Raw genomic sequence first — 26,122 nt, 5'->3', positions numbered from 1 at the left:
ATGTCAGAGCTCTGCCTTGGTTCGGGGGGATGTTCCTCATCGAGCAAAGAGGAGCGGCTGGTTCTGGCCCATCCACTGACAAGTTTCTGACAGGACGGTTTCAGCCAGATCAGGGCTATTCCAAAGGATAGTGGACGATCATATTGGTTCCATTGCGAGTGACCTGAGTCCGCGAAAGCCGCACTGTTTGCTTGGATATTATCCAAGTAGTTAGCGTTCATGTCAAGGTCCAAGTCATGCACGCTCATCGTATATGTTGTATAACGCCCCCATTCTGTTCAAAATATTCGGGGTTCTGGACACGACTCGTTCATCCTGAGTTATTCTCTCGTTTTCCTCTTTTAGGATTTTAAGGTTTCCAGGTCAACAACATGTCGAACTCCATACCTGCAGAATTCATCCCATACTTCACTGGCGAGAAGATAGATAACGGCTCGCTTCATTCAACAATCATCAAGCTGAACAGCGTACTAATTGCTCTTGTGGTTTCTACCTCAGCACTGCGCTTCTGGGTTCGATTTCATATGCTTCGGTCTGGCGGGCTTGACGACAGTGCGTATTGCAACGATTCCTATATATTCTACATGCTAATATTTGCCATAGTACTTCTGTTGGTAGCCGTCGTCTTTTCTCTCTGCTTATCTATATCCGCTATCGTCGGCGACAGGTATGGTCTTGGAATCCACCTCTGGAATCTTGGCGATGGCTCTCTGGAATCAATTCTATCGAGCCTATCGAGGATAGTGAAGTCGCTTTATGGATGTTATCTTTCTTACACGACGTCCATCACGTTCACCAAGTTATCGATAATGGCAACATACGTCCGATTTCTCCCACCAGGCATTGCACGAAAAATTAACTTTGCACTGGCTGTTGTGATATTGCTCTTCTGGATTAGCTCAATATTTTCCATTATCTTCCAGTGTGTCCCTGCTCAGGCTGCATGGAACTACAGCGTGAAGGGGCAATGTCATCCGATCAAGACGTTCTTCTTGTCATTATCGACCTTCAATGTTATCACCGATATCCTTCTTTGCATTCTGCCAGTTCCTCTCTTGTGGTCGCTGAAAATGCCGAAAGCACAACGAGCTGTCCTGTGTCTCCTGTTTTGCATGGGTACTTTGTAAGACTCTCTGGCGTTGAACCCAATTTGCTTTATAAGTTGCATGCTGATATCTCATAGTGCATCAGTGGCAAGCATTCTGAGACTTACTCATTTGGACCACTTGGACAGCCTGGATATTTCATGTAAGTCAAGTACCGGGGTTTTGGCACCCAGTTTAGAACTAACACTCTCTGTAGTCAAGACTGTAACGCCATTGAACTGGTCTACAGTCGAGGCTGATGTCGGAGTTATTTGCGTAGCATTGTCAGCCCTCCGTCCGCTCGTGAAGCGTCTCGTGCCCGACTCCTTCCAATCAAACTCCCGCGTTCCAAGTCCAAATGCATACGAGACAATACAGACGACAACTATGTGCACCTCCAAGACAAGGACTGTGCAGCTGAATGCAATGGTGCAGCATGCACCATTGACAAGAGCGTGTTCGGCCGTGTCGTCGAAAAGCGAAATTCTCGTGGAGAGGACGTTCGAGGTCAAGGAGATACAAGCGATGCCAGCGATCGAAACGAGTTCAAAAGAGCTTCCCCCACTGCCGAGTCCAATTCAGCTGCTGGTGATACCACCGATGTCATATCAACGCGATTCCGGCAGACGGAGTGTCGTGGGGATGTTTACAGCGGACTTCCTGGATGCGACATCCACCGAGGACTCTGAATCTGATAAGTCTGCGCTTGATAACGACTCGTCGGGCGAGGAAGAGACAGCCGCCGATGACGATGGGACGTCTACTATTAGATGTCTTGACGGGACTCCACACGCTCTCTGATGCTAGCAAACTCTAGTTGTGGGAAAAAGATCTGTAGGAAACTTAATACGTACACGAAGGGATGAGTTAAGGATCATGACACCATGGATAGAGATACCCAGCACATGCTTAATAAAGGAATGCGATACGGCGACATGTTTTTATCGATATTGGGACTGTCCAAACACGCGATACTGCGAGGCGGATAATTGTACATAGTGTAACTACAAATGACTAAAACATCAAGAAAATTAGCAAATTCTAGAGGCGTAAATGAAGAACATGGACTACTCTCCAAAGGTGACCATCCCCAGACCAGCAATTGAACTACAGCACCACCAGAATAAACAGCAACTGCACGGAAGGCTTCAGAAATTATATCTTCCCAGCATCTTCATCTCCTCACCAGAGGTGATGTAATACACTTCAAGCTGACCCACCTCAGATGCCATGCCGAAGGTCGATGATCGGTAATTCCATTGGTGTTGTGTTGACGAATGGAGTTTGGCCGCTTGCTTGACCCGCATTGACGTTGTATCATGTAAGCAGCGTTTGAGGTTGACAGTGAAGCCACGACGTCGAAACCTCCGCCACAATGATTTTCACATGTGTAATTGAGTTGTTTGATGACTTCCGGTTCAAGAAACAGTATACCTTGAGCTCGGTGTCTGGTTTTTGTTGACGTGACTGAGATAAAATTGAATCCCCGGAACAAGGGGGCTTTAAAGACGGCAGGCTGTCTGGACTGGTATGAAACAAGCCTCGAGAGGACCAAGAAACATATCAGAATGGGTGGAGGACCAGAGTGGAAAAAAGGTGAAGAGAAGGTACATGACGAAAGTGGGTAGCATTCCAATCAACCGATATTAATTTCCGTCCTCGCAGCAGCCTTGCTAACATTTGGTCTCCCAGCCAGTGTTGTTCTCGGTAAGTCTGGGCCGAAGTACATATTCTCGTTGTGCGTAAACCTAAATTTGATTTGGAGGAGGCTTCGGACACTGACATTCGTGCAGTGGAGATTCATACACTTCCACCAATTTCGACATCAATGGAGCACAGCCGTCTCGGAAGAACCCTCTCGGCAATTCTGACCTCGGGAATGAAACCAGTGCCCAAGGGCCTGTCTGGATCGAATTCTTGACGGCGAAGTACAATAGGAGCCCTGTTTTGACCTACAACTTCGCCGTCGGTGGAGCCTCGATCCCAGATAATTACACGTATCAAGTGGAGAATCTGTATCAGCCCAAGTACTCGAAAGAGAAGTTTTGGCAAGGGTCGAACACTTTGTTTACCTCCTGGATTGGGATTAATGATGTCAGCGATGCTGTGAGTGGAAGCCTTACGCCGTCTTTCGAACAGAAGGCTGATCATTATCCAGTGGATTAAGAACGACTCATCCGTGTTACTCCCTAGACTTAATCATTATTCAGATCTTCTCGAAAAAATGTGGAAGACAGGAGCAAGAAACTTCTTCATTGTGAATAACCCGCCACTGGACAGGAGCCCATTTATCCTCGGCGGTGATGCTGGCTCAATTGCGCACTACGCAAAGATGATCAAAGTGTTCAACGAAAACCTGCCGAAGCACGTCGCTGCATTCCAGGATGACCATCCAGACGTAAGTTGTGGTAGTGTACTTGACTGACGAATTCGTTGCTGACCAAATGAAGGGACAAGTTGTGCTGTATGACGTCCACTCGTTCTTCTCGAAGGTGCTGGATAATCCGCATGCATATGGCTTCAGAGACAACATCTCTCAGGACGAGGACGGTTGTATGTGGTCGGGATCTTTCCACATCCGGACTGGATTTGACGATGTTATTGCAAAAGACATGGCCAGCACTATTGCTAAATTCCGGTTTTCCGAGTGAGCTGGGGTGATGGATGACCGGGTGAACGATTATGGGATAGAGGGGACCCAATGACAAAGCATAACGCAAAGATTGTACTCCAAAGCTCGACGTAGCTGTCCCACAGTGAGTGCACCAGCTCGGAGGAGCTTTTCGTTGTTACGTAGTCCTCCTTTCCATTAAATCGTTTCGGCTCCCTATCACTTCAGCTTTCGGTTGTCGTCCAATACTTCCAGCAGGTACAAGGTTGATAGTTGCTCTGAGTACTCTCGCGCGGCCGGAATCTCTGGTTCCACTGCTAGCATAGCTTCTGCAAACTGCGGAGAGCCGTATCTTCGGCATTTTCATGCAGGTCTGCTCCTCGCCCGGCTCTTCAAAAAAAAAAAAAGTGCAAACTTCCGTTATCTGATACAACGACTTACTTGCGAAGGCTTCCGACGAACAACTTCTCAGACCCAAGATCCCAGATCTAGCTGCATATCATGCTGTCCTTGTGGTCCCCATTCTCTAGCATCTCCTGAGCTGTATTCCAAGCAATTGTTCGCCCATCTCAGTGACCTGAACATGCGGTAACCCTTCTTTTTCGATACGCCTGAATCACAACCTCCGCTCCTGCGCTCACTCGGAGAGTTCGTCCGCCGGCATGAAGTCTATAGGGCTGCATCGTTTGCAGGAGCCTTTGCTTGCGAAATCGTGTCTCATCAAGCTTCGCAAAAGCAAGTGCAGATTCGGAAATAGCTACGGCTTTTGGAATGGCGTTAGAATGATCGTAAAACTCTTCGTAATTTCCATAGAATGTCCGTTATCAAGGACATGATAGAGCAGTTTCCATAACCTTTGCTGGTATCAACGACGAAGAATTGGGACAAGACGACGGGCTGGGAAGGTAGATACACGCCGCTGACACGCTAGGACTGCTTAGTAAGCTCTCTGTATCACAACAACAGATTGATCGGCTTCACAAGCATCAACCGACGACGACGACATCAACGACAGTCTTCCCAGTGGAGTCAGCAGCACCGTAAACTCACAGATACAGATGGAGTAAAGCTCAGGTTTTATCGATGGTGGTTACAGCATACTGAAAGTTCAGTGACGCCCGCTCAAGTGTCTGAGGCAAGGGATCGGAAGACCAATGCATCACTTCTGTCTGGCTTGTCACGGCTCATCATGAGAACATTCCTTCTCGCGAACTGTTGTTCGCTGAGCAGCTATTTCTTCTGGACATCCCGTTATTTGCTAGCTTGTCCATTATTACATGACATTTCCTGTTGCCTGATTTCCTCAACTGAATTCCTTCTTTGCCGCACTCCTTTATTCAAGCCTTGAAAGCATCATCGGCCATCTTGAGAGTGTGAGCACGGCCATATGCATTAATCTGCGGTAGTGCATCGCGCTTCTTGTACTCGTCGTCGGCCAACTTCAAAGTATGGGCCTGTCCATAGACGTTCGCCGGCTCTGCCTCCCTCTTGAAAGCATCATCGGCCATCTTGAGAGTATGAGCACGTCCATATGCGTTAATCTGTGGGAGTGCCTCGCGCTTCTTGAACTCGTCATCGGCCAACTTGAGAGTGTGGGCTTGGCCATATACATTGGCTGGTGCTGCTGCGCGGTCTTCAACAGGTGCTGTTCTTGTCAGAACATATTTTCTCTGACGACTTTCTTGCATACCTAATACTGGTGCAGCTCCGCCAAGAGCTACCAGGCTAGTGGCAACGACAAAAAAGTTCTTGAACAGCATGGTGATTTACTTTGGGTCGTCGTGATTGGGACTCGAGATATGAAGTCTTTGTCTTGGCTATGATCAGATGTTCGTGAGAAGAAGAGGGCTCCGCCAATTTAAGATGTTGAGAATCTGTAAGCAAGTCTATGTCATTGTTCAGCTTCGGAACACGTCTGCCGCAGTGTTTCTGAGCTTTGTGATACTGCTTACTTGCAGTCTAACTTCAAGAGGAAGCACCGAACACAACTCTGACGTGCCAGCCAGATGAAGAGATTACCACCTTTGGAAGGAGTCTGTTCATGCTGACACGGAAGATTGACAGCACGTAGATCAACACCTTACTTCAATGCTCTCATTGGAAATCGACACATCTCGTCAGCCTAATAACTTACCTTGCGCATATCTAGTCCCGTTTAGGAAGGTCGTCTTCGACTTTTGCCCAACTCCGCTGGGCAATTAATCGGTACTTGACCGTTTTCGAATCTTATGTGCAGATTATACGCAACACCTACCCCTCCAGTTATGGAGATCGTATAGTGGTAGTGGGGCATCTGGAGCCCGAGGCTGGCCAATGTCAACACAAGTGTCTTAGTGCTGCATTAGCGATAAGCTTGTCTCAACTACCTGCCTGAATTGGCATTGTCTTTCGATATTGCACGTCACATCAAGCTCGCTGATCCCGGGAGCAGACCGAGTGGCTGTTTGCCTCAGAGCCTAAGAAAATCGCACTGCTATGCCCGTCACTTCATACCATGAGACTAGAAAGTTGATTTTACTTTTCATTTGGCATTCTCGATTGCGAAAACTACTTGCGAAAATCATTCTCCGCAGAGGGCATCACAATGATTCCAGCTTGGATTCGTTCTTCGTCGGAGAGCCGAGCGTCACAGGAGGAGAAGGACAGCGGCTCGGTTGAGAATCTTTTGCCTTCCTCGCTGGACGATTACCAACAAGCTCAGTACAAAGGAAGGAGACAACAAAGGGCGGATCGTCGCTATTGGATATTGACGTTACTGAACATCATTCTCTTTATCGTTTCGCTTGTCGTTCTCGCTCGTGAGGTGAACGATGACAAAATATACTCCCGTGACCGGCGTTGGCTGCTGAAGCAAACATCGTATTTTTGTAAGTAAATGAGTTCGGTGGATGGCGCATATACTCATTAGCTTTACATAGCCCCAGTTCTCGAGAAATTGGACATCAAAACATCGGTCAAGCAAACAGACGGCAGTCTATTCGAATCTCCCAATCCCTCACCCTACCGTAATGCCCGCAGACCCGATCCAGCAGTTGATGCTGCATGGGAAGCAATCGACAACATCCGCACATTTCCCATCACAGCCGAAGAAGTCCGCAAGCTCGGCAAAGACCCAGAACTCGTCGCCAAATTCCCAGAAGAGTACGGCCTCGGCCCAGATGCCTACGTCGCCGAACTCGATATATTCCACCAAATCCACTGCCTGAACCTTCTACGAAACATAGCATGGGTCGAATATGGCCGTTCTGAGGATCACGGGAAGAAGCCATACTCGGAACTGCACTGGGTTCACGTATCGCATTGCACGGATATGCTGATGCAGACTCTGATGTGTCAGGGCAGTTTGGACGTTTTGACGTTCAATTGGATGGAGACACAGGAGTGGCCATACCCGGATTTTTTTGTCAATAGGCAGTGTAGGGACTTTGATGCCATTGTGAAGTGGCAAGACGAGCATTCTCTTCCATTGATGATGGGTCGGAATTTGACGAGGCCTGAGGGCGCCAAGGAGATACCCGCGCCGGCCGCCTTCTATGAGATGTTTGGGAAGGAGTCGAATGTTTCTATTCATGATAAGTTGTAACATACATGTCTGAAGTGTCTGTCGTTTTGTACAAGTACCGTTCCAGATATCTGATTCAAGACCAGTGATCACTTCTCGTGTTGAAATTATGAAAGACCTCGTGTTTCGGTTACTATAGTGCGAAATTTTCCCTGTCAGCTTTAATGTTCAAGTGGACGAAAGTGAATGCAATCTGAGTGTTTATTGGTATCGAAATGTAGTCGCGAGTTTTCTGGCATGATGATTTTACGAGTTCGTCCGGAAACATTAGTGAAAGTCGTCGGGTTCGGTTTTGGAGACAGCGGTAGCCATCAATGAGAGGAGCGTGAACCTTGGGGAGGTTGAATCGGTGGTGCAGAGTCTTGCTCTTGGAACTCCTCGTCAGGCTGCTTCTCTTCGATGTAGAATCCATCAAAGAATTCCTCAAGCTGCTCTGCAGTAGCTCCTGCCAGAGCAAAAGTATCCCGATAGGACTGATGCCGGATGCAGTCGTAGCTACCTCGCTCCGGTCTAGGAACTGGATCCCTCTTGTAAACGTACCCATATGGGAGGTAGAAGGGGCGCTGTCCTACAAAATCCTCGTGGTCTTCATCAGCTCGCTCTTCAGCTCGCTGCATCGTATCTCCTTCCTCGAGGATATTCATACGGATCTGGCCCCACCCTACGGGGGTTTTTTTACAGACACTGTCTGCACTTCTTACAGATATTGTCTGTAAACAGGCATTTTAGACGGATTTTCTGTCTGCATTTTAGTTAATTGTCTGTATTTTTCTCAGCTAGAAACTCTAATTTTGATCGATTTTTAAAAATTTAGAGTGAAAATGCAGATATTGTCTGTAATTTAAGGGAAATACAGCTATTGTCTGTATTTTAAGAGTTTTCTGACTAATAAAGTTAAATATCCCCTCTCCTTTTCCCCCCTCTCCTTTCCTTCCTTTCCTTTTTCCTACTCTCTCTCTTAAGGTCTCCCTCCTCTAAGGTCTCCCTCTAAGGTAATTCTCCCTCTTAAGGTAGGTCTTCCCCCCTCTCTCCCTCCTAAGGTAGGTCTTCCCCCCTCCCTCCCTCCTAAGGTAGGTCTTCTCCCCTCCCTCCCTCCTAAGGTAGGTCTTCCCCCCTCCCCCCCTCCCTCCCTGCCCCCCTCTCTCCCTCCTAGGGTAGGTCTCCCTCCCTCCTAAGGTAGGTCTCCCTCCCTCCTAAGGTAGGTCTCCCTCCCTCCTAAGGTAGGTCTCCCTTCCGAGTGTTCCGGAGGTAAGTAGTAAAAGGTCTGTGTTTAACTTTATATCGAAACATGAAAAGTCTGAGGTACCTAAACTCTCGTACCCTGACACACGCTAATTTGTCTGCATTTTTTTGATGAAATTGTAGCAGACATTGTCTGAATTTTGTCTTCATTTTACTATATTTTACTACTACTAGGAATGCAGACAAAATGCAGACAATTTACAGACGTTGTCTGCATGAAAAACCCCGTAGGGCCAGCGCTCTTCCGACTCTAGCCATTTCTCCCAGACTTCGGTCTCCGCACGCACTGGGGCAGTTGCGAGGAGTCCAGGTGGGCGACGGCCGAACGCGATTCTGAAATCCAAGTCTACTTCGCCCTCGCTCTCCTCTTCCGTCTCCTGGTGTCCGTTTTCTCTACGACGTCGATGGAGCTGATTCAGACGGCGGACTGAGCCGAGCCACTGTGTCCACTCGCCGTTGTAACCAGCCAGCTCAACTCGTGCCTGCTGTCTTGGTCGCACAATTCCTTCGATCTCGAACCAATTATCTACTTCAACTTCGGCTCGACGTCGGATCATTGCCACGTCGTCGCCGGGTTGAATGGGGGGCATGCGTCGGGCTATTGCCGATTCACGCCAATCACTTATCAGCCACATCATCAATACTATCCAATCGTCGTTGACCTGGTGATCGTGAGGATAAGGCGGGCGCTCATCATCTGTGTAGCTGGGGAGCGAACTGAGTGATCCTGCTCTGCTTCTAAACTCAGGTGGCTCTTCGTCTGGGAACTGTCTGCGAAGAGCTTGAGCTGCGTGAAATACGTCTCCTGGACCAAGAGCCTCAATGTTTTGGCCGGGTTGGGGTGAACCCGAACTTGTTTGGACTGAAGGGCTAGAGGTCTGGCTAGGGGACTGACTGTCAGTACCGTCGGTATTACTTAAGTCATCTGTTAACTCACCTCCTTTAGCACATCGTCTTCTGCTTGAGTTAGAGATAAATTTTTCTGGCGAATTCATAGCTGGGATTTTAAGCGCTGAGATGGTACGCTGAAGAATTTTAGTTTGCTAAAGATGTGGCATGTAGAAGACCTTATAAATTCAGAGACAATGCTTTGCAACAACCTCGTCATTTGTTTTGGTGTTAAGAACAGTCAAAACAAGGCTTTCTTCAGCAGCTTTTGGCTACCGCAATGATGGTGAACCATTGTCTTTGAGAACAGTTTCATTGATTCCTATCTAGCGTTTTGGATATTCTTGAAGCACAATTTTGCGTAATTTTAAAACTTAAGATGTCAAGTTTGTGGTACTTACGATAATTTATAGTCACATTAATTTCAAAGTAGTATTTTGGGAACAATACTATGAGGCTTTGAATGTTCTCTTTGATTTTGTTAAGTGTATGCAGAAACCTACGTAAGAGCCGGAAAAGGATTTGTATGTGTACTTTAGGGTTTAGCAATTAGTGTCGTAGCTGCTCAACAGGCATGATAGCCCTATCTAGTCGTTGCGCCTCATCGAACGCCATACAATTGAGACGGTTATCACCATCGGTGCTCTTCCGGCCCCAGTTGTGCCATTGCTCACGCAGCGATTGGTAGTGATTGTGTAGGATACCTTTCGAGCTTACTCTCACTTCTTTGCGCCCTGGTCTGTTATGTCCGTCACCAGGTTTCGGCTCATTGCACTCGAGGTAGAGTAGAATTGCTCTCACCTCAGCTTCTATAGGAGTAAATCCACTACGAGTGTACTGTCTGATGAGGTTGTGACAGATCCAAGTGTCACGCCAGACTTCCCACTCATCCCGACAGACTGACCATGCTACAACTTTCCTGTCAATAGTTGAGATATTGCCACCTATGATGCGAATGTGGAAAGAACCCTCTGATAGCTTCCTGATCATGGCTTCGAATGTCCGATCTATCTCCTCTTCGGCTTCCCGATCACTCATTATGATCACACTGGAATCAATTCTTCCGGTTTTGTAGCGGCTGACCAAATCGGCACGCAACTCAGAAATTTGGAACAAGCCTAGAAGCATGCGAATTTCTCGTTCCCGGAGATCTGCGGGGCTAAATATAGATCTTTCAGCAAGTGGACAGCTGGAAATTCTCCGTTCTTTTACTTCTACCGGTCGAGTGACATCACCAATCTGAGTTGGAGATCTTGAGAGATATTTAATAAAGGTACGAAGCTTGTTTACATGTAGAGCCATTCCGAAGGTAAGTTGATCAAGGTTTGGTCCCTCAAAAATCAGAAGCCCAACCACCGGGTTTAAATATGTACTGTTGAATTCAACCATGGTGCTGTTCGAGGTGCTGTTCAATATGTTACGCACAGTGCAGTGTACCCTTTATCCGATGGTCAACAAACCCTTTTAAGCGAGGTCACGAACACTGCAGCTTTGTTCAAAGCAACAAAGAAGATAGAAAAGAGTTAAAGCTTCGACTGTCATACAACAAAGTGCAAATTTCTTTGTGTTTCCTCAACGTGGACCTTCAATTTTGCGCAGTGTAAGTACGGTTTGTGACTTACGAGTGTTACGCGACCCATGTCATTTCGCTGATGATTTTTACACAGGGTACAAGATCAGGTGGGACTCAACCGTGTTTGACTTTCTGTAAATTCATCATATATTATGCTTCAATCATGATCTAGGAAAGCTCCCAATCGTCTGCCAATGCCATAACCACGTTCCTCATGTACTTTTTTTCGATGGTTTTTGGGATTTAGAAATGTGCCTTGCTCAAGAGAACAGAATTATATTGCAATTCAAAATCTTTTCCCGCCTCATTATCTAAGCTTTTAGTCCAAACTTGGATATATCATTCACGATTGTAGGGGAAGTCTGTCCCCTCGGATAATGGCAAGTAGTGTTGTTCCCCGCTGTCACATGATGTATATTTCAGTTGTTGGTGACTCTACTGGAGCCTGGAGGATTTTTCCAACAATCTCCACGCCATCTTCCACCCAAAAGATTTACAGCGGTATTCTCTCCAGGTTGTAACCCAAACAGTTGGAAATTCAATATGAACGCTAGGCAAGTTTTTGTGACCGTGCTGCAGCCCTATTAGCACATTTGTTAGAATCAATCTCATCATGGCTCGAAATCTCATGTCATTATCGGATGAGGTCTTGTCGATGATAATTAGTGAAGCAAGTCTCGCGGAATCTAGAGATGAGTCCCCGAAGAATATGAGCTCATCTGGGATTGCACAGACTGGCACACGGGACGCTCTAGTTTTCTCCAACCTCACCCTCGTCAACAAAAGCATGCGTCGGCTGTCCATCTGCTTTCAGTACAAAAAGCTCAAACTCACGGCTTCGAAGCTGCGCACACTTGAGTCTGGACCGTTGACTCTGCGACGAAATGTCTGTATGTTCACTCGAGAACTGACTGTATCAGGAGGAGGTTTCGATTGGGAAGCATTGCGGATTCTGGTGGTAGAATTCAGTAACCTACTTTATTTTATGTACGACTACTATCACAGTCTTGTTATATTGCCAAGTAGACCCTCTAATCTCACTCCCAGCTGGTACTCATGGACAGAAGCCATTCCTGTCTCAATTTTAGACCTCTTGAAGTCACGGTTCTCGAAGACACGTCTACACCTTCAAGGACTGCCAATACCTCTTAGACAGAACTCTCCGGTTATCGGTATCAATGAAGATGATTTCATTTTATTGGAAGGTATTGACGGATGTCACAACATCTCTTCCATTTCGGCGATACTTCACTCCGAGCACCCTGTAGCCACACGCCGCTGGATGGACCTAGCAGTATTGTTTCCAAACCTTGAAGTGCTACAATTGCAAGCTCCAAGTCAAGATCCTTTCTATTTGGAAAGCGAGAGGGCCTACGCAGCTCAAGAGTTCCATCTGCAGACACCCAATAGATTATCCGGGCTGCGAAAACTTGTTTTTGAATCGAACCGCCAACGCACGAGTGTCTTGTCCATACCCCGCACCTTTTGGAACTGGGACAAGCTTCAGCACTTGGAAATACGTGGTCGGCAGATTTTGGCTTTTTTCAAAACGACAACAGGCCATATGAACAACCTCAAAACTCTGAAGGTGGAGCGCTTTCAACACCCATATCTTGCATTCCATGCTGACGGATCGGATTTTGACACGGCACTGAGCAGTTTCATCCTGCGTCTTCCGAATTTAAATGAATTAGAGGTCATCAATTCTTCAACTAAGATCTCATCGGCAGTTCTTACACATGTGGGAACTGATCTTCGAGTGTTAAGTTTCCAAGGCCTTTTTCGTCAGCAAGCACGACTGCCATATATTGAAGAAGAAATCCCCATCGAATTTCACCTCAATCGCCATGATCTACATGAAATCTCGGGTTCCTGTCCTAACATATCCTCACTTATAATTGATATGCTCGTAATGCATGAATTGGGAAGCATAGCTTCCAGTATGGATCTCCATGTGCTTCTCTAACACCTATATTTTGCCATTGTAGTCATACGATTTCCTCTCTGCTCTGAGCAAATTCGCTTGTCTCAAAGTGTTGCGGCTTTTCGTGAAGACTGTAAACAAAGATGATGAACGATGTTACCTTAGTCGAGATGCCAAGATGATCAACGATGTTGCACCATTTATTTTCGGCCACAAAGTGGGCTGTCGTCTGGATACAGTAGAGGTATTCCTTGGGACTTATGCCAACACTCAAGACCGTCCGGACATGAAGTTCTTGTGTTGCAGATCAGATATCGGGGAATTGAATATGGAGGATAATAGGCATGAAGTTGATGCTACCCTATTTCGAGGCTATTTATTCGATGGCGAGGATATCGATGACTGGGAAGCAGCAATGGCTGGCGCAGACCTTAAAATGGCTCATTCGGAGGAGAATGAAGAGATTGGGGATGATCTGGAGAGCCTATTCGGTAGCACCCTTTCTGACGAGGAGAGCGAGCAAGATTTATAAGTATAAGTCGTGTTTCAGTGCTCAATGTTAAACACCGTAGAAATAATCAGGTAAACAGATGGCCATTCAACATCGCTCGTTTATCTGATGAAATATGAATTTGTTTGAAATATCGTATTTGGAATCTATAAAGAATTTACGAAATAGGTAAATAGGGTACATCCAGAATGTGCAAGGACCGCAGCACCTTCAATTTTGGACAGCGTACTTTTTGTTTATTTACTCTCGGTTGAGAGGCGAGCTTGCCATCTCGCTTAACCCTATTTAAGGAGACTTCTTGTGGAAAGCATATTTGCGAACATTGATTGACACATAAATCACGAATATCGTACTTCGGCGACAAAATTCTCTTCATGCTCCTCAAGAAGTAAACAGAGCGTAGCCAAGAACCAAGGAGAGTATGGACCATCGGACCTGTGAGCTTCTGATTGTTTGTTTGAAAACATCCGTCTCTTGATTTCAACACTTTCTGTGAGAGAGCCTATTTAGGTAGAGACAAATACAATAAAGCACCTACTTTACCTAGAAGGAGTTCCCTCGTTGACGAGAAAAATCGCGAACACCATAATTTTCTGGATTCCACGTGACTCAGCCTCGTTTTAGCTTGCCGCTGCTGAACAATTTCCAGCCTCACGCCTCCTCAGAAAAGCACAGAGGACCACCACAACTCAACACCTGCCGCTGCGACTACAATGAATCTCTCACTCGTGGACCCGTTCATTCTTTCACAAGACTACCCAGAATCAAAGACATCACATCTGCGAAGAGGCCATGCAACCTGTGTACGATATAATCGGAAAGGCGACTTTCTTGCGGCTGGACGCGTAGATGGGACAGTGGTAATCTTCGACGTCGAGACTAATGGAGTAGCACGGAAGCTCAAAGGACATACGCGGCAGGTCCAGTCGCTGAGTTGGTCGCGCGATGGCAGATATCTGCTCACAGGGAGCCAGGATTGGAAGTGCAATATTTGGGATCTCCAGGAGGGGCTTATATTACGGACTGTACGCTTCGAAGCTCCGGTATATATTGCAGAGCTTCATCCGTGGAATCAGTAGGTTACTTACAGGTTTGGCAGAGCGCTAGCTGATTTTGAATAGCCTTATGTTTGTTGTTGCCCTATTCGACGCCCAACCCCTCCTTGTCGATGCCTCCGGCACTCAAGTAATCAAAATGAACCTCTCCTCTGTCCCAAAACGCGCACAATTAGAAGGCGATGATCTGGTAAGCGACAAACAGGCCGCGCAGGACGCCAAACAATCTACGACAGTCTCGATATTTACGTCGACCGGGGACCACATCTTGGCGGGTACAAACAAGGGCTGGTTGAATGTCATTGAGGCCTCTACACGAACGACGATTTACTCGACCAAAATATGTACGGGCATTGTGGTATACCTAAGACTCACGAGCTCGGGAAGAGATTTGGTTGTCAATGCTGCAGATCGAATTATTCGCACTATCACACTGCCGAACTTTTCGGCGCCGGACTTGGATCCTGATACGATTGATCTGGAGATAGAACATAAATTCCAGGACGTGGTAAATAGGCTGAGCTGGAACCATGTGGCTTTTAGTTCGACGGGAGAATACGTTACGGCTAGTACATATAATAACCATGATATCTACATCTGGGAGCGGAACCATGGCTCGCTGGTCAAGATCCTGGAAGGTCCGAAGGAGGAACATGGTGTTGTGGAATGGCATCCTCACCGGCCGATGATAGTAGCATGCGGCTTGGAGTCTGGTCGAATCAATATCTGGTCCATCATCCCTCAGCAGAGATGGTCAGCGCTGGCTCCAGATTTCGTGGAAGTCGAGGAAAACGTTGAGTATATTGAGCACGAGGACGAGTTTGATATACATCCACAGGAAGAGATTCACAAGCGGAGACTGGATGCGGAAGATGACGATATTGACGTTCTTACCGTAGAACCAGTGAAAGGCAGCATTTTGGAGGAAGAGAATGCTTTCAGGATGCCGGTGCAGTTAGATCTGATGGACAGTGAGAGCGAAGAGGAATTCGTTGCCGTGGGACGAGGAGAGATGAGGAGGAAGAGCCCGACGGATGGGAGGAACTATGCTCTTGATGGTGGCGAGATTGTGGGTAGTGCAGACGAAGGGGTCAAGAAGAAAAGACGTCGTTGATCAGCGATTCATTTTATACGGAGTTTTGGGTAGGATGGGCGGGGTGGTGCATGGTTGGCATGAAGGAAACGACGCATGGCGATACGTCTTTTTCGTATGTAGGATCATTTCAATCAATCCTATAAAATTGTTGATCTTTTATTCTTCCCAAAACAGGTTGTCTTGATTCCAAATGCATAAGGTTAACCCCAGATGCAGAAGCTAGCTGCTCAACTAGACCCCGCCACACAAGGGTGTACTGTAGGTCGGTACTGTACAAGATTAAGTCTCCTGTAGGTCAATAAATCATTTCGGACAGGCCACTATGCCTATTCGTTAACAGCGACTTTCGCCCGGAGGTAAGTCATAGGCGCAGCGCAGCCACACGATGAGAAATCACAAGCCAGCGTCTCACAGCAGCCGTTGACAGCACGGCAACCACTAACCGAAGCCTGCACTCGGCTTACGGAATCGCTTGGGTCCAGCCCAATCCATCCAGCATACCAATTTACACACATATGTATGGTGTTGCCTGCAGACCTCGTCTACATGCAGACGGCCACCAGTGCGTGTTCTATATAAAGACCATGCGCGCTGCTGTGGAACGATTGAGAGGTTTATCGGAACATTTGTTTACTTCTTCGTCCAGGCTTAGAACATCTCAACCACTCTTACAGCAGTCATTATCGAAACCAGTTTTCTCTACGAGGGTATTTTCGACGAGTTCTGGAGGTGTTGCAAAGATGGCGCCGATGGAGGTTAAGACATATGATTATATTGTTGTTGGAGGGGGAAGTGGTGGGAGTGGGACGGCGAGGAGGGCGGCGGGGTGGTATGGTGCTAAGACGTTGTTGATTGAGAATGGGTTGAGTGGGGGGTGTTGTGTTAATGTTGGGTGAGTTTGAAATGGGATTATTCTTTTGTTTGGCTGTGAGTGTTGTTCTTGGGTGGTTTTTAATGATGTGTGTGGTTCGGTTGGGAGGATGTGAGCAGGTAGGGAGGGAGGGAGAGGATGGAAGAAGTCAAGTGACTTGTTCTCAATTGGTGTGTTTGGTTGAGAGTTTGTGATTGAAAAGTGGTATTGAGTTCTTCCATTTTGACGCCTAAGCCCATGTGCATACTCTTCTTGTTTATTCTGCTATGAGATCTTCGATCTGCCTACTAAAGCCATATTCTTCCTCTGTCTTACTACTTTCAAGAATTCGTTCCCAAGCTGTAATTTCCGCATCGCCAGTTTTTTTCATGTCTCAGTACCTCTATTTCACATATCAGTACCTCTTGATCAACTCAACTCCCCACTAATAACTCTCTCAAGTTGCGTCCCCAAAAAGATAACCTGGAACTTCGCCTCCATGGCCGAAGCCCTCCACGACAGCCGCGACTACGGCTTCGACACACCCGCCAACATCACCTTCGACTTCGCCGCCTTCAAGAAAAAGCGAGATGCGCATATTGGAGGCTTGAACCGCGCTTATGAGAGGAATTGGGATAGAGAGGGGATTGAGCTTGTTAGGGGCACGGCGAAGTTTGTGGAGCAGAAGGTGTTGGAGGTGGAGCTTGAGGATGGGAGGTTCGTATCTTGACTTTTTCGGAGAACCGGTTGAGAGAAAATTAACTAATTGTTTGATAGCGGACCTGCTCGCTACACAGCTAAACACATCTGTATTGCAAGTGGTGGATATCCGCTCATACCCAGAGATATCCCCGGTGCGGATTTCGGTATCACGAATGAGGGGTTCTTTGATATTGAGGTGCTGCCTAGTAAGATTGCTGTTGTGGGGGCGGGGTATATCGCTGTTGAGATTGCGGGGATGTTGAATGCTGTGGGGGTGGAGGTGCATTTGTTTATTCGGGGGGATACGTTTTTGAGGACGTTTGATCCGATGGTGCAGGAGACTATGACGGCGAGGTGAGTGGGCTGGTATTTGTAGAACGGTTTGGTGAAGATGGCTGATGATGGAATAGGTATGAAGCTGTGGGTGTGAAGATTCATAGGGGCTATAAGGGGTTTAAGAGTCAGTGCTGTCTTTCATTTGATGATCGATTATCATCTCACAAGTCATTTGGAGTATCGTAGACAGTGAGGACTGACATGAAGCAGAGGTCGAGAGAGTCAGTGACGGCAAAGGAGACGAAAGAGTATTGAAGCTTACTCTCCCGGGAGGCGAAGAGCTGGTTGTCAATGAGCTTTTGTGGGCAATTGGTCGGGCTCCCGAGACCAAGAGTCTGGATCTTGATGTGGCTGGTGTGAAGACTGGGGAGAAAGGGCACATTGTAGCCGATCAGTATCAGAACACCAACGTTGAGGGAATCTATGCCCTTGGTGATGTGACAGGACAGATGGAGTTGACTCCAGGTAAATGGCTCTTGGTCGAAGTGATTTGCTAGAAACTTGAACTGACAACACTCAGTTGCCATCGCAGCCGGTCGACACCTCTCCAACCGCCTCTTCGGCCCTCCATCCCTCTCCAACTCCTACCTCCCCTACGAAAACATCCCCACCGTCGTCTTCGCCCACCCCGAAATCGGTACCATCGGACTCACCGAGCCACAAGCAATCGCCAAATACGGCGCCTCCAACATCAAAACCTACCATGCGAAATTCTCCGCTCTTTTCTATGAGATGTCCTCTCCTGAAGAGAAGAAGAAGAACCCCACGGAGTTTAAACTCGTGTGTGAGGGAGAGTAAGAGAGGATTGTGGGGTTGCATTTGTTGGGTCTGGGGGTGGGGGAGATGTTGCAGGGGTTTGGGGTTGCGGTTAAGATGGGGGCGAGGAAGAGGGATTTTGATGCGTGTGTGGCTATTCATCCTACGAGTGCGGAGGAGATTGTTACTATGAGGTAGAGAGGTAGCAGGTCCCGGCGTGGTGTTGGAGTTGGTTATCTTGGAAACGAATGTTTGTTTTCTTAGGGCTCGCTTGAAGCTGGTAAGTTGGAAATGATCTTGACTTCTGGTTTCTGGGCTATTCTGTTATGATATTCATTGGTCATTTATGCCTCATGAAGCAAAATCGTTAGAGAACCTTGCAAGGTCTTCCATGTTGTACAGTTCTCGACAGTCCGGAAGGTATATTATGAGTCTGAAGTGGTAAACATCGCCTTATTCACAATAGGGGTGAGAATGGGTAGCAAGGAAAGATGAAGCTTTGTCACACAGCAGCTACAACTGTACAGAAACAAACCCATTTTAGGTAAATGTGGCGTCACTCCAGACTGCTACACAGATCGTGGGAAAGGCAGTTTACTGCTTGAACAGATAATCTCGCAGCCGCCAATCAACTCTGAGTGTTATCAACTGACTGCCCGCCGACTATTCACTGACCACTGTGTACCTGAAGTGCATCTCTAACAATTCCCAGCAGCCAGCCTTTCCTTTCGAGGATAGACTTTGCCTGCGAGGTACCCTGAGATGCCATGGCAGGTGGATGCGGATGATCACGCGACTGTCACTCGGGGTGTTGGGCCAGGGTTGTAGGTGAACACGTTGTTGGACATTGGCCTCATACCTGACTCGATCCGGTACAATGCGGATTCCAGAACAATGAGAAGATAGGAAGCACAAAGTTCACAAAGACAAAGGACAGACAAGGAGAGTCAAAGCTTTATTGTTGTTACCTGAAACGACGGGAGGCGATGCACCACACAAGCCCAATGGTGATTCGCCGGGTGCAGCGAAGAGTCATCCACACCTGGTAAACAAGACGCTAACACCGCATCCGTCTTAGCGGTCTTCAGAGCCGCAACTCTTTGCAGCCCAAGAACTTCCATCGTGAGATTCTCCTGGACGCGACTCCATTCATCGTCAACACCATCACGACCAACACCCCATCTCCAGGAATCGCGCGTCCAGTATCGTGCATTTCTCTCCGACGGTCTTTCTCACGAGAAAGAACATCCACCCACACTCTTTACGTCGTCACGGCCGCCTCGCTGGATTCTTTACGGTCGGACATCTGAAGGCTTTGATCAGGCCTCTGGCCCTGGCTGCCTCCAGCGCCATCGCATCAACACCTTCCTTTCCATCGTGCGCTTCGATTGCTTTTGCCTGTACCATCCTTCTGCGACTTCGATTCTGTTCTGCGACCTGCTCGAGACCCGACTGCTTTGCGCCCGACTCTGCGATAATACCCCCTTGTTCGCCACCGAAGGTGAACATCAACAACCGCCATCATGGCGAACCTCAACTTTGCGCGCTCCGATGCGAAGCTGCGAACAATCCAGGAGGTCCAGTTCGGACTCTTATCTCCCGAGGAGATCAAGAACATGAGTGTCTGCCACATTCTGTATCCTGAGACCATGGACGAGACTCGAACAAAGCCGCGCGAATCGGGACTGAACGACCCTCGCCTTGGATCCATCGACAGACAATTCAAGTGCGGCACTTGCGACCAGAATATGTCCGAATGTCCTGGTCATTTCGGTCATATTGAGTTAGCAAAGCCGGTGTATCATCCTGGATTCCTCAAAAAGATCAAGAAGCTGTTGGAGATAGTCTGCCACAACTGTGGTAGAGTCTTACTTGACAGAGTCAGTAGCCCGCGAGGCGTGGCGGATTCTTTGTTTCGTTATGCTAACATCAACATCTCAGAGTAATCCGGCCTACAAAGCAGCAGTCAATATTCGAGATCCCAAGAGAAGATTCGATACGATATGGCGACTTTGCAAGCCCAAGATGATCTGTGATAGTGATGTGTCAACGAATGAAGACGGCCTCAACGAGGATCCTAAGGAAGCTGCCAAGCGCGCTCATGGAGGTTGTGGCAATACTCAGCCGGAAGTACGCCAGTCGGCTCTTGAGCTCTTTGGTACATGGAAGGTCCCTAAGGATGAGGATAACGAGGGTGCGCAACCGGAGAAGAAACTCATCACCCCAGAAATGGCTCTGAACGTTTTTCGAAGCATTTCTACCTCCGAGATCTTTGACTTGGGCTTGAGCAACGATTACGCACGACCGGAGTGGATGATCATCACTGTGCTGCCTGTTCCACCTCCACCTGTTCGCCCCAGTATTTCCATGGACGGCACGAGTCAAGGCATGCGAGGAGAGGACGATTTGACCTACAAGCTCGGTGATATCATCCGTGCAAATGGCAACGTGAGACAGGCACAACAGGAGGGTGCACCTGCACATGTCGCGTCAGATTTTGAGCGGCTACTCCAATACCACGTTGCTACATACATGGATAACGATATTGCTGGTCAGCCACAGGCTCTGCAGAAGTCTGGCAGACCTGTCAAGTCCATTCGTGCTCGTCTAAAGGGTAAGGAAGGTCGTCTGCGTGGTAACTTGATGGGTAAGCGTGTCGACTTTTCGGCCCGTACCGTCATTACTGGTGACCCGAACTTGTCTTTGGACGAGGTTGGAGTACCGAGAAGTATTGCGCGGACACTCACATATCCTGAAACTGTGACGCCATACAATATCGGCAAGCTGCATCAACTAGTTCAGAATGGTCCCAACGAACATCCAGGTGCCAAGTACGTTATTCGAACTGATGGAAGCCGTATCGATCTCCGTCATCACAGACGAGCCGGCGCGATCTCACTGGAATATGGATGGAAGGTGGAGAGACACATCGTTGATGGGGATTTCATTATCTTCAATCGTCAGCCTTCTCTGCACAAGGAGTCTATGATGGGTCACAGAGTCAAAGTCATGCCATACTCGACTTTCCGTCTCAATTTGTCGGTCACTTCACCCTACAATGCCGATTTCGATGGTGACGAAATGAACTTGCACGTTCCACAGACTGAGGAGACGCGAGCCGAGGTTATGCAGCTGTGTATGGTTCCTTTCAACATCGTTTCCCCTCAGCGAAACGCCCCTCTCATGGGTATTGTTCAGGATACTCTGGCCGGTGTCTACAAGCTCTGCAGAAGAGATACCTTCATCGCGAAGGAGCATCTCATGAACATTCTCCTCTGGGTTCCAGAATGGGATGGTGTTATTCCCCAGCCGGCCATCCTCAAGCCACGACCAAGATGGACTGGAAAGCAGATCTTCAGCATGATCATTCCAAAGGTCGTCAACCTTCACACACCCAGCGACGCTCGTGAGGATGCCCCTCTCCAGGATGACGGTCTTCTGATTTACGAGGGAGAGCTCATGTTTGGTTTGATGACTAAGAAGAACATTGGTGCTAGCGGTGGTGGTATTATACACATCATCTTCAACGAGCTGGGCTCTAATGGAGCCATGGCTTTCTTCAACGGTTGCCAGCGTGTCGTCAACTACTGGCTTCTTCACAACGGATTCAGTATCGGTATTGGAGATACTGTCCCTGACAAGGCTACAATTGAAAAGATTGAAGGCGCTATCCAGACACAGAAAGATGAAGTCGCTGTCCTGACCGCCAAGGCAACTGCTAACGAGCTCGAATCTCTTCCTGGTATGAATGTTCGTGAAACCTTCGAGTCCCAAGTCTCGAAGGCCTTGAACACTGCTCGTGATCAAGCTGGTACCAAGACTGCAGCCAGTCTCAAGGATAATAACAATGCGGTTATTATGGCACTATCCGGTTCCAAGGGAACCACCATCAATATCTCCCAAATGACAGCCTTGGTCGGTCAGCAATCCGTTGAGGGAAAGCGTATTCCTTTCGGCTTCAAGTACCGAACTTTGCCTCATTTCACAAAGGATGATTACTCTCCCGAGTCTCGTGGCTTCGTTGAGAACTCGTACCTTCGTGGACTCACCCCCACTGAGTTCTTTTTCCACGCCATGGCTGGTCGTGAGGGTTTGATCGATACTGCAGTCAAGACTGCCGAGACTGGATACATTCAACGTCGTCTTGTGAAGGCATTGGAAGATGTCATGGCAAAATATGACGGCACCGTCCGAAACTCCCTTGGTGACATTGTGCAATTCATTTACGGTGAGGATGGTCTCGACGGTGTTTGCATCGAGAAGCAGAGGGTCGACATGATTAATATAGATGACAAGAAGTTCGCTGACCGCTACCGTCTTGATGTCATGGATGAGCGAAACCCAGTCTCCTCAGAACTTTTGGAGAATGCAAACGAGCTTGCTGGCGATCTCGAAGTGCAACAACTTCTCGACGAGGAATGGGATGCGCTCAAGGCCGATCGTGAGTTGCTCCGCTGGGTCAACTACCATATGAAGGACGATGAATTGCTGCAATTGCCAATGAACATTGCCCGAATCATCGACAGCGCCAGGAGACTGTTCAAGGTTGATGACTATCAACGCAGTGACTTGCATCCAGCCGAGGTCATTCCTCAAGTCAAGAGATTGCTGGACCGTATGGTCATTGTTCGTGGCGACGATGAATTGTCTGTTGAAGCGCAGAACAACGCCACGTTGTTGATCAAGGCACAGCTTCGATCCCGCCTCGCCTTCAAGCGTATTGCTCTCCATCAACGTCTCAACAGGCTTGCCTTTGCTCATGTTCTGGGTGAAGTTGAGAGTCGTTTCACGAAAGCTCTGGTTAACCCTGGTGAAATGGTTGGTGTTCTTGCTGCTCAGTCTATCGGAGAACCCGCTACCCAGATGACCTTGAACACCTTCCATTTTGCAGGTGTGTCTTCCAAGAACGTCACCCTCGGTGTGCCCCGTCTAAAGGAGATTCTCAACGTTGCCACAAACATCAAGACCCCGTCTATGGTTGTCTACCAAGAAGGAAATTATGGCAGTCAGGAATCGGCCAAGTACCTTCGTAGTGCTGTAGAGCACACGAATCTGCGTTCCGTCACTGCGGCTACTGAGATTTACCACGACCCGGATATTCAATCCACCACCATTGAGGACGATTTGGACATGGTTGAGTCGTACTTCATCATTCCCGATGATGTTCAAGACGCTCCTGAAAATCAGTCTAGATGGCTTCTGCGTCTCATCCTCGATCGCCAGAAGATGCTGGATAAGGGTCTTCGTGTTGAGGATGTCGCTTCGAAGATCAAGGAGAATTATCAGAAGGATTTGGCAGTCATCTTCAGTGACAATAACGCCGAGGAGCAAGTTATACGTATCCGAATGATCAAGCAGAGTGATTCCAAGTATGATGACGAGGAAGTGGAGGAAGACATAATGCTCAAGCGTCTCGAGGCACATATCCTTGATACTCTCACTCTACGTGGTGTTCCTGGTGTTGACAGAGCTTTCTTGAATAAGGAAACCAAACTCATCGTTACTCCTGAGGGAGGTCTGCTTGCAAAGAAGGATGATCCTCGTTGCGAGGAATGGTATCTCGATACATCTGGAACTTCGCTCGCCGCTGTCTTGACCGTTCCGGGTGTCGATACCAGACGCACGTACTCTAATCACTTCATCCAGATTTTCGAGGTCTTTGGTATCGAAGGTACTCGTTCTGCACTGATGCGTGAGTTGACCGCCGTGCTGTCTTTCGATGGTTCTTATGTCAATCATCGTCATTTGGCTCTTCTGGTTGATGTCATGACATCCCGAGGTCATTTGATGGCCATCACTCGTCACGGTATCAATCGTGCTGATACTGGTGCGTTGATGAGATGTTCTTTTGAAGAGACTGTGGAGATTCTTCTTGAGGCTGCTGCTGTTGGTGAATTGGACGATTGCCGCGGCATCTCTGAGAACGTCATGCTTGGTCAACTTGCTCCTATGGGGACTGGAGAGCTTGATGTCCTCCTTGACCCCAAGATGCTTGAGACCGTTATCTCTGATAATGGCAGAATGGGTCTCATGCCTGGTTTGACTGTCAAGGGTGCTGATGGAGGTGCTGCTACACCATATGACTCTGGCTCTCCTTTGGCCGAGGGCGGTTACTTGTCCATGAACACTCCAGACTACAACTCGAACTTCTCTCCAATCCAAACCGGTGGCTCGGCAACTCCAGGTGGATTCCAAACTAGTTACACCGACAACTCCGGCTTCAGCAACCAGAGCCCATACACCGTGCGAAGCCCTGGTGGTGGCTATTCTCCTGCAAGTCCGTTCAGCACGAGTCCTGTCTCTCCTGGGTTCTCTCCTACATCTCCCGGCTATTCGCCAACTTCTCCAATGATGGGTTCTGCCAGTCCGGGTTACAACGTCTCCTCCCCTCGCTTCAGTCCTGTTAGCCCTGCGTTTACTCCAACCAGTCCTGCCTACAGTCCAACGAGTCCTTCGTTCGTTTCTCCGACGTCACCGTCATACAGTCCAACTTCTCCAAACTACTCGCCAACGTCTCCAAATCTTCACGTCTCGCCCAGCTCGCCTTCGTACAGTCCTACGTCTCCGAGCTACTCTCCCACTTCGCCGAACTACAGCCCATCATCTCCAAACTTCGCAGCTGGCAACAAGATTTCCCCTGGCTCTGGGCTCTCCCCAACCAGTCCAGTCTACAGTCCGTCAAGTCCCAACTGGAGTCCAACTTCTCCTGCTCAAGGTGGGGCTGCTACTTCGCCGAAGTACTCTCCCACCAGTCCCTCCTATTCTCCCACAAGGTAAGCTTGCTGCACTACCGTTCATCTTGAACCCCACTGACAAACCCTCAGCCCTCAATTTTCTCCAACTTCTCCTCGTAATTGAGACCGAAAATGACCTTTCTATTTCCCTGTACAACATGCGAGTCCTACTCATCAAAAGAAAAAAGATCTGCATTCGGGCGTTTGGGATTCACGTGTGCCTTCAATTTTCAGGCACTTCATAAAACAGGAAGATAGTCTGTTCTTCCTTCGGCATTTCACATATTTTCACGATTGTTTCCATACTCCCAGTCAGTCGCGAGAGAAACCTAGCACAGGGCGTTTTCGGGATTTGCGTTTTGCTTTCACTTTTGCATTTTCACGGGTTATATGTGTGGTGGATGGGGGGTTAAAAGACGCGATGCAATGCAATGCGACCGCTGTGTGTTTTTAGAGCAGTTGATGGTTGGGCCCGAACAGATTGCTTTTATATTAGGGCATGCGTGGGTATGAAAATGCCAGATTGAGGTGAAGCTGACAGGGAGGGGAATTTGAATTGGTGGGTGGATGGACGGATGGGGCTCGGATGCGGAACTTTTCTGATTTGGGAGGAGGGGGGTGAGAAATCGAGCGAGCAAGGACGGAAGGAAGCCAGATGTGTTATGACGAGATAATTGGATGATTGATCGATCGAGTGCCTGGAGGCGGACAGAAAATGAAGACGAGATTGATAGATGCATGAAATATGATGCATTTATACAATTGTGTGTGTTGAGAGCTACATGCAATGTGAAGTGAAGCAATAATCATCTTGCCTGCTATCTGATAATAAGAATCATCAGCTCTTGCCTGCCCTGGCACTGTTCCCATCCTTCTCAACGACGCTGAAGCTCCGGCTAAGCGAATCAAACCACCACAAACCCCGCGCTACTTTGTCAGCGTGAATAAAATACCTCAAGTAGGAGCAAGGCTATCAGATCTATAAGGCTCTCCCCAGCTGAGCGAATCAAAAGACCGTTTCGCACTAAGCTTGCATGTTCACTGACTTGTATGAGTCGCTTCAGGCAAGTTGGCAACACCTACAAGCTTTTCGAGGATTCGGCAATCTACGAGATTGATGTATGATTTTGGTAATTCTTTGAAATATTCTGTGATGAAGCCATTAATGCGTAAACGTGCTGTTCTTCTTTCGCATGC

The 26,122-nt window shown here is 48.0% G+C and overlaps 12 protein-coding genes across 13 annotated transcripts; 8 read left to right on the top strand and 4 right to left on the bottom strand.

Annotated features, from left to right (window-relative positions):
* Window positions 1-371: 371 nt before the first annotated feature.
* On the top strand, window positions 372-1,886 carry ONS95_009083 (uncharacterized protein; the record flags this gene model as incomplete). Its single annotated transcript, XM_058502653.1, has 4 exons — window positions 372-552; window positions 604-1,123; window positions 1,184-1,248; window positions 1,303-1,886. The coding sequence occupies 4 exons, from the start codon at window positions 372-374 to the stop codon at window positions 1,884-1,886; spliced, it is 1,350 nt and encodes a 449-aa protein (XP_058361582.1).
* Window positions 1,887-2,653: 767 nt separating this feature from the next.
* On the top strand, window positions 2,654-3,736 carry ONS95_009082 (uncharacterized protein; the record flags this gene model as incomplete). The annotated part of the gene is made up of 5 exons (XM_058502652.1): window positions 2,654-2,705; window positions 2,778-2,823; window positions 2,879-3,191; window positions 3,244-3,483; window positions 3,536-3,736. 5 exons carry the CDS (start codon window positions 2,654-2,656, stop codon window positions 3,734-3,736), a joined length of 852 nt encoding a protein of 283 aa, XP_058361581.1.
* Window positions 3,737-4,707: 971 nt separating this feature from the next.
* Window positions 4,708-5,508, bottom strand: ONS95_009081 (uncharacterized protein). Its single transcript, XM_058502651.1, has one exon. The coding sequence runs from the start codon at window positions 5,454-5,456 to the stop codon at window positions 5,034-5,036; it is 423 nt and encodes a 140-aa protein (XP_058361580.1). The 5' UTR covers window positions 5,457-5,508; the 3' UTR covers window positions 4,708-5,033.
* Window positions 5,509-5,975: 467 nt separating this feature from the next.
* On the top strand, window positions 5,976-8,048 carry ONS95_009080 (uncharacterized protein). The gene is made up of 2 exons (XM_058502650.1): window positions 5,976-6,563; window positions 6,615-8,048. The coding sequence occupies exons 1-2, from the start codon at window positions 6,281-6,283 to the stop codon at window positions 7,277-7,279; spliced, it is 948 nt and encodes a 315-aa protein (XP_058361578.1). The 5' UTR covers window positions 5,976-6,280; the 3' UTR covers window positions 7,280-8,048.
* On the bottom strand, window positions 7,570-7,875 carry ONS95_009079 (uncharacterized protein; the record flags this gene model as incomplete). The annotated part of the gene is made up of 1 exon (XM_058502649.1): window positions 7,570-7,875. One exon carries the CDS (start codon window positions 7,873-7,875, stop codon window positions 7,570-7,572), a length of 306 nt encoding a protein of 101 aa, XP_058361579.1.
* A 434-nt stretch (window positions 8,049-8,482) lies between the features above and the next one.
* ONS95_009078 (uncharacterized protein) lies at window positions 8,483-9,693 on the bottom strand. The gene has a single exon (XM_058502648.1). The coding sequence runs from the start codon at window positions 9,493-9,495 to the stop codon at window positions 8,671-8,673; it is 825 nt and encodes a 274-aa protein (XP_058361577.1). The 5' UTR covers window positions 9,496-9,693; the 3' UTR covers window positions 8,483-8,670.
* A 244-nt stretch (window positions 9,694-9,937) lies between these two features.
* Window positions 9,938-10,426, bottom strand: ONS95_009077 (uncharacterized protein; the record flags this gene model as incomplete). Its single annotated transcript, XM_058502647.1, has 1 exon — window positions 9,938-10,426. One exon carries the CDS (start codon window positions 10,424-10,426, stop codon window positions 9,938-9,940), a length of 489 nt encoding a protein of 162 aa, XP_058361576.1.
* A 1,007-nt stretch (window positions 10,427-11,433) lies between these two features.
* ONS95_009076 (uncharacterized protein) lies at window positions 11,434-12,941 on the top strand. The gene is made up of 2 exons (XM_058502646.1): window positions 11,434-11,948; window positions 12,009-12,941. The coding sequence occupies exons 1-2, from the start codon at window positions 11,575-11,577 to the stop codon at window positions 12,925-12,927; spliced, it is 1,293 nt and encodes a 430-aa protein (XP_058361575.1). The 5' UTR covers window positions 11,434-11,574; the 3' UTR covers window positions 12,928-12,941.
* On the top strand, window positions 12,936-13,417 carry ONS95_009075 (uncharacterized protein; the record flags this gene model as incomplete). Its single annotated transcript, XM_058502645.1, has 1 exon — window positions 12,936-13,417. The coding sequence occupies exon 1, from the start codon at window positions 13,064-13,066 to the stop codon at window positions 13,415-13,417; it is 354 nt and encodes a 117-aa protein (XP_058361574.1). The 5' UTR covers window positions 12,936-13,063.
* Window positions 13,418-14,058: 641 nt separating this feature from the next.
* SWD1 (chromatin binding protein) lies at window positions 14,059-15,699 on the top strand. The gene is made up of 2 exons (XM_058502644.1): window positions 14,059-14,471; window positions 14,518-15,699. The coding sequence occupies exons 1-2, from the start codon at window positions 14,110-14,112 to the stop codon at window positions 15,563-15,565; spliced, it is 1,410 nt and encodes a 469-aa protein (XP_058361573.1). The 5' UTR covers window positions 14,059-14,109; the 3' UTR covers window positions 15,566-15,699.
* A 408-nt stretch (window positions 15,700-16,107) lies between these two features.
* GLR1_2 (Glutathione reductase) lies at window positions 16,108-18,294 on the top strand. Of its 2 annotated transcripts, none has more exons than XM_058502643.1 (5): window positions 16,108-16,439; window positions 16,860-17,114; window positions 17,175-17,453; window positions 17,510-17,900; window positions 17,956-18,294. In XM_058502643.1, exons 1-4 carry the CDS (start codon window positions 16,132-16,134, stop codon window positions 17,619-17,621), a joined length of 954 nt encoding a protein of 317 aa, XP_058361572.1. In that variant the 5' UTR covers window positions 16,108-16,131; the 3' UTR covers window positions 17,622-17,900; window positions 17,956-18,294. The 2 variants fall into 2 exon arrangements, with proteins under 2 accessions (XP_058361572.1, XP_058361571.1); XM_058502642.1 differs by having other exon boundaries at window positions 16,108-17,114; window positions 17,510-17,559; window positions 17,646-17,900.
* Window positions 18,295-19,323: 1,029 nt separating this feature from the next.
* RPB1 (DNA-directed RNA polymerase II subunit RPB1) lies at window positions 19,324-25,961 on the top strand. Its single transcript, XM_058502641.1, has 3 exons — window positions 19,324-20,071; window positions 20,133-24,964; window positions 25,016-25,961. Exons 1-3 carry the CDS (start codon window positions 19,715-19,717, stop codon window positions 25,047-25,049), a joined length of 5,223 nt encoding a protein of 1,740 aa, XP_058361570.1. The 5' UTR covers window positions 19,324-19,714; the 3' UTR covers window positions 25,050-25,961.
* The last annotated feature ends 161 nt before the right edge of the window (window positions 25,962-26,122 follow it).

This window comes from Cadophora gregata, assembly GCF_030347475.1.
Source record: "Cadophora gregata isolate MNR1 chromosome Unknown scaffold_3, whole genome shotgun sequence".
Lineage (NCBI taxonomy): Eukaryota > Fungi > Ascomycota > Leotiomycetes > Helotiales > Ploettnerulaceae > Cadophora > Cadophora gregata.
This window is presented reverse-complemented; position numbering and strand designations above follow the sequence as displayed.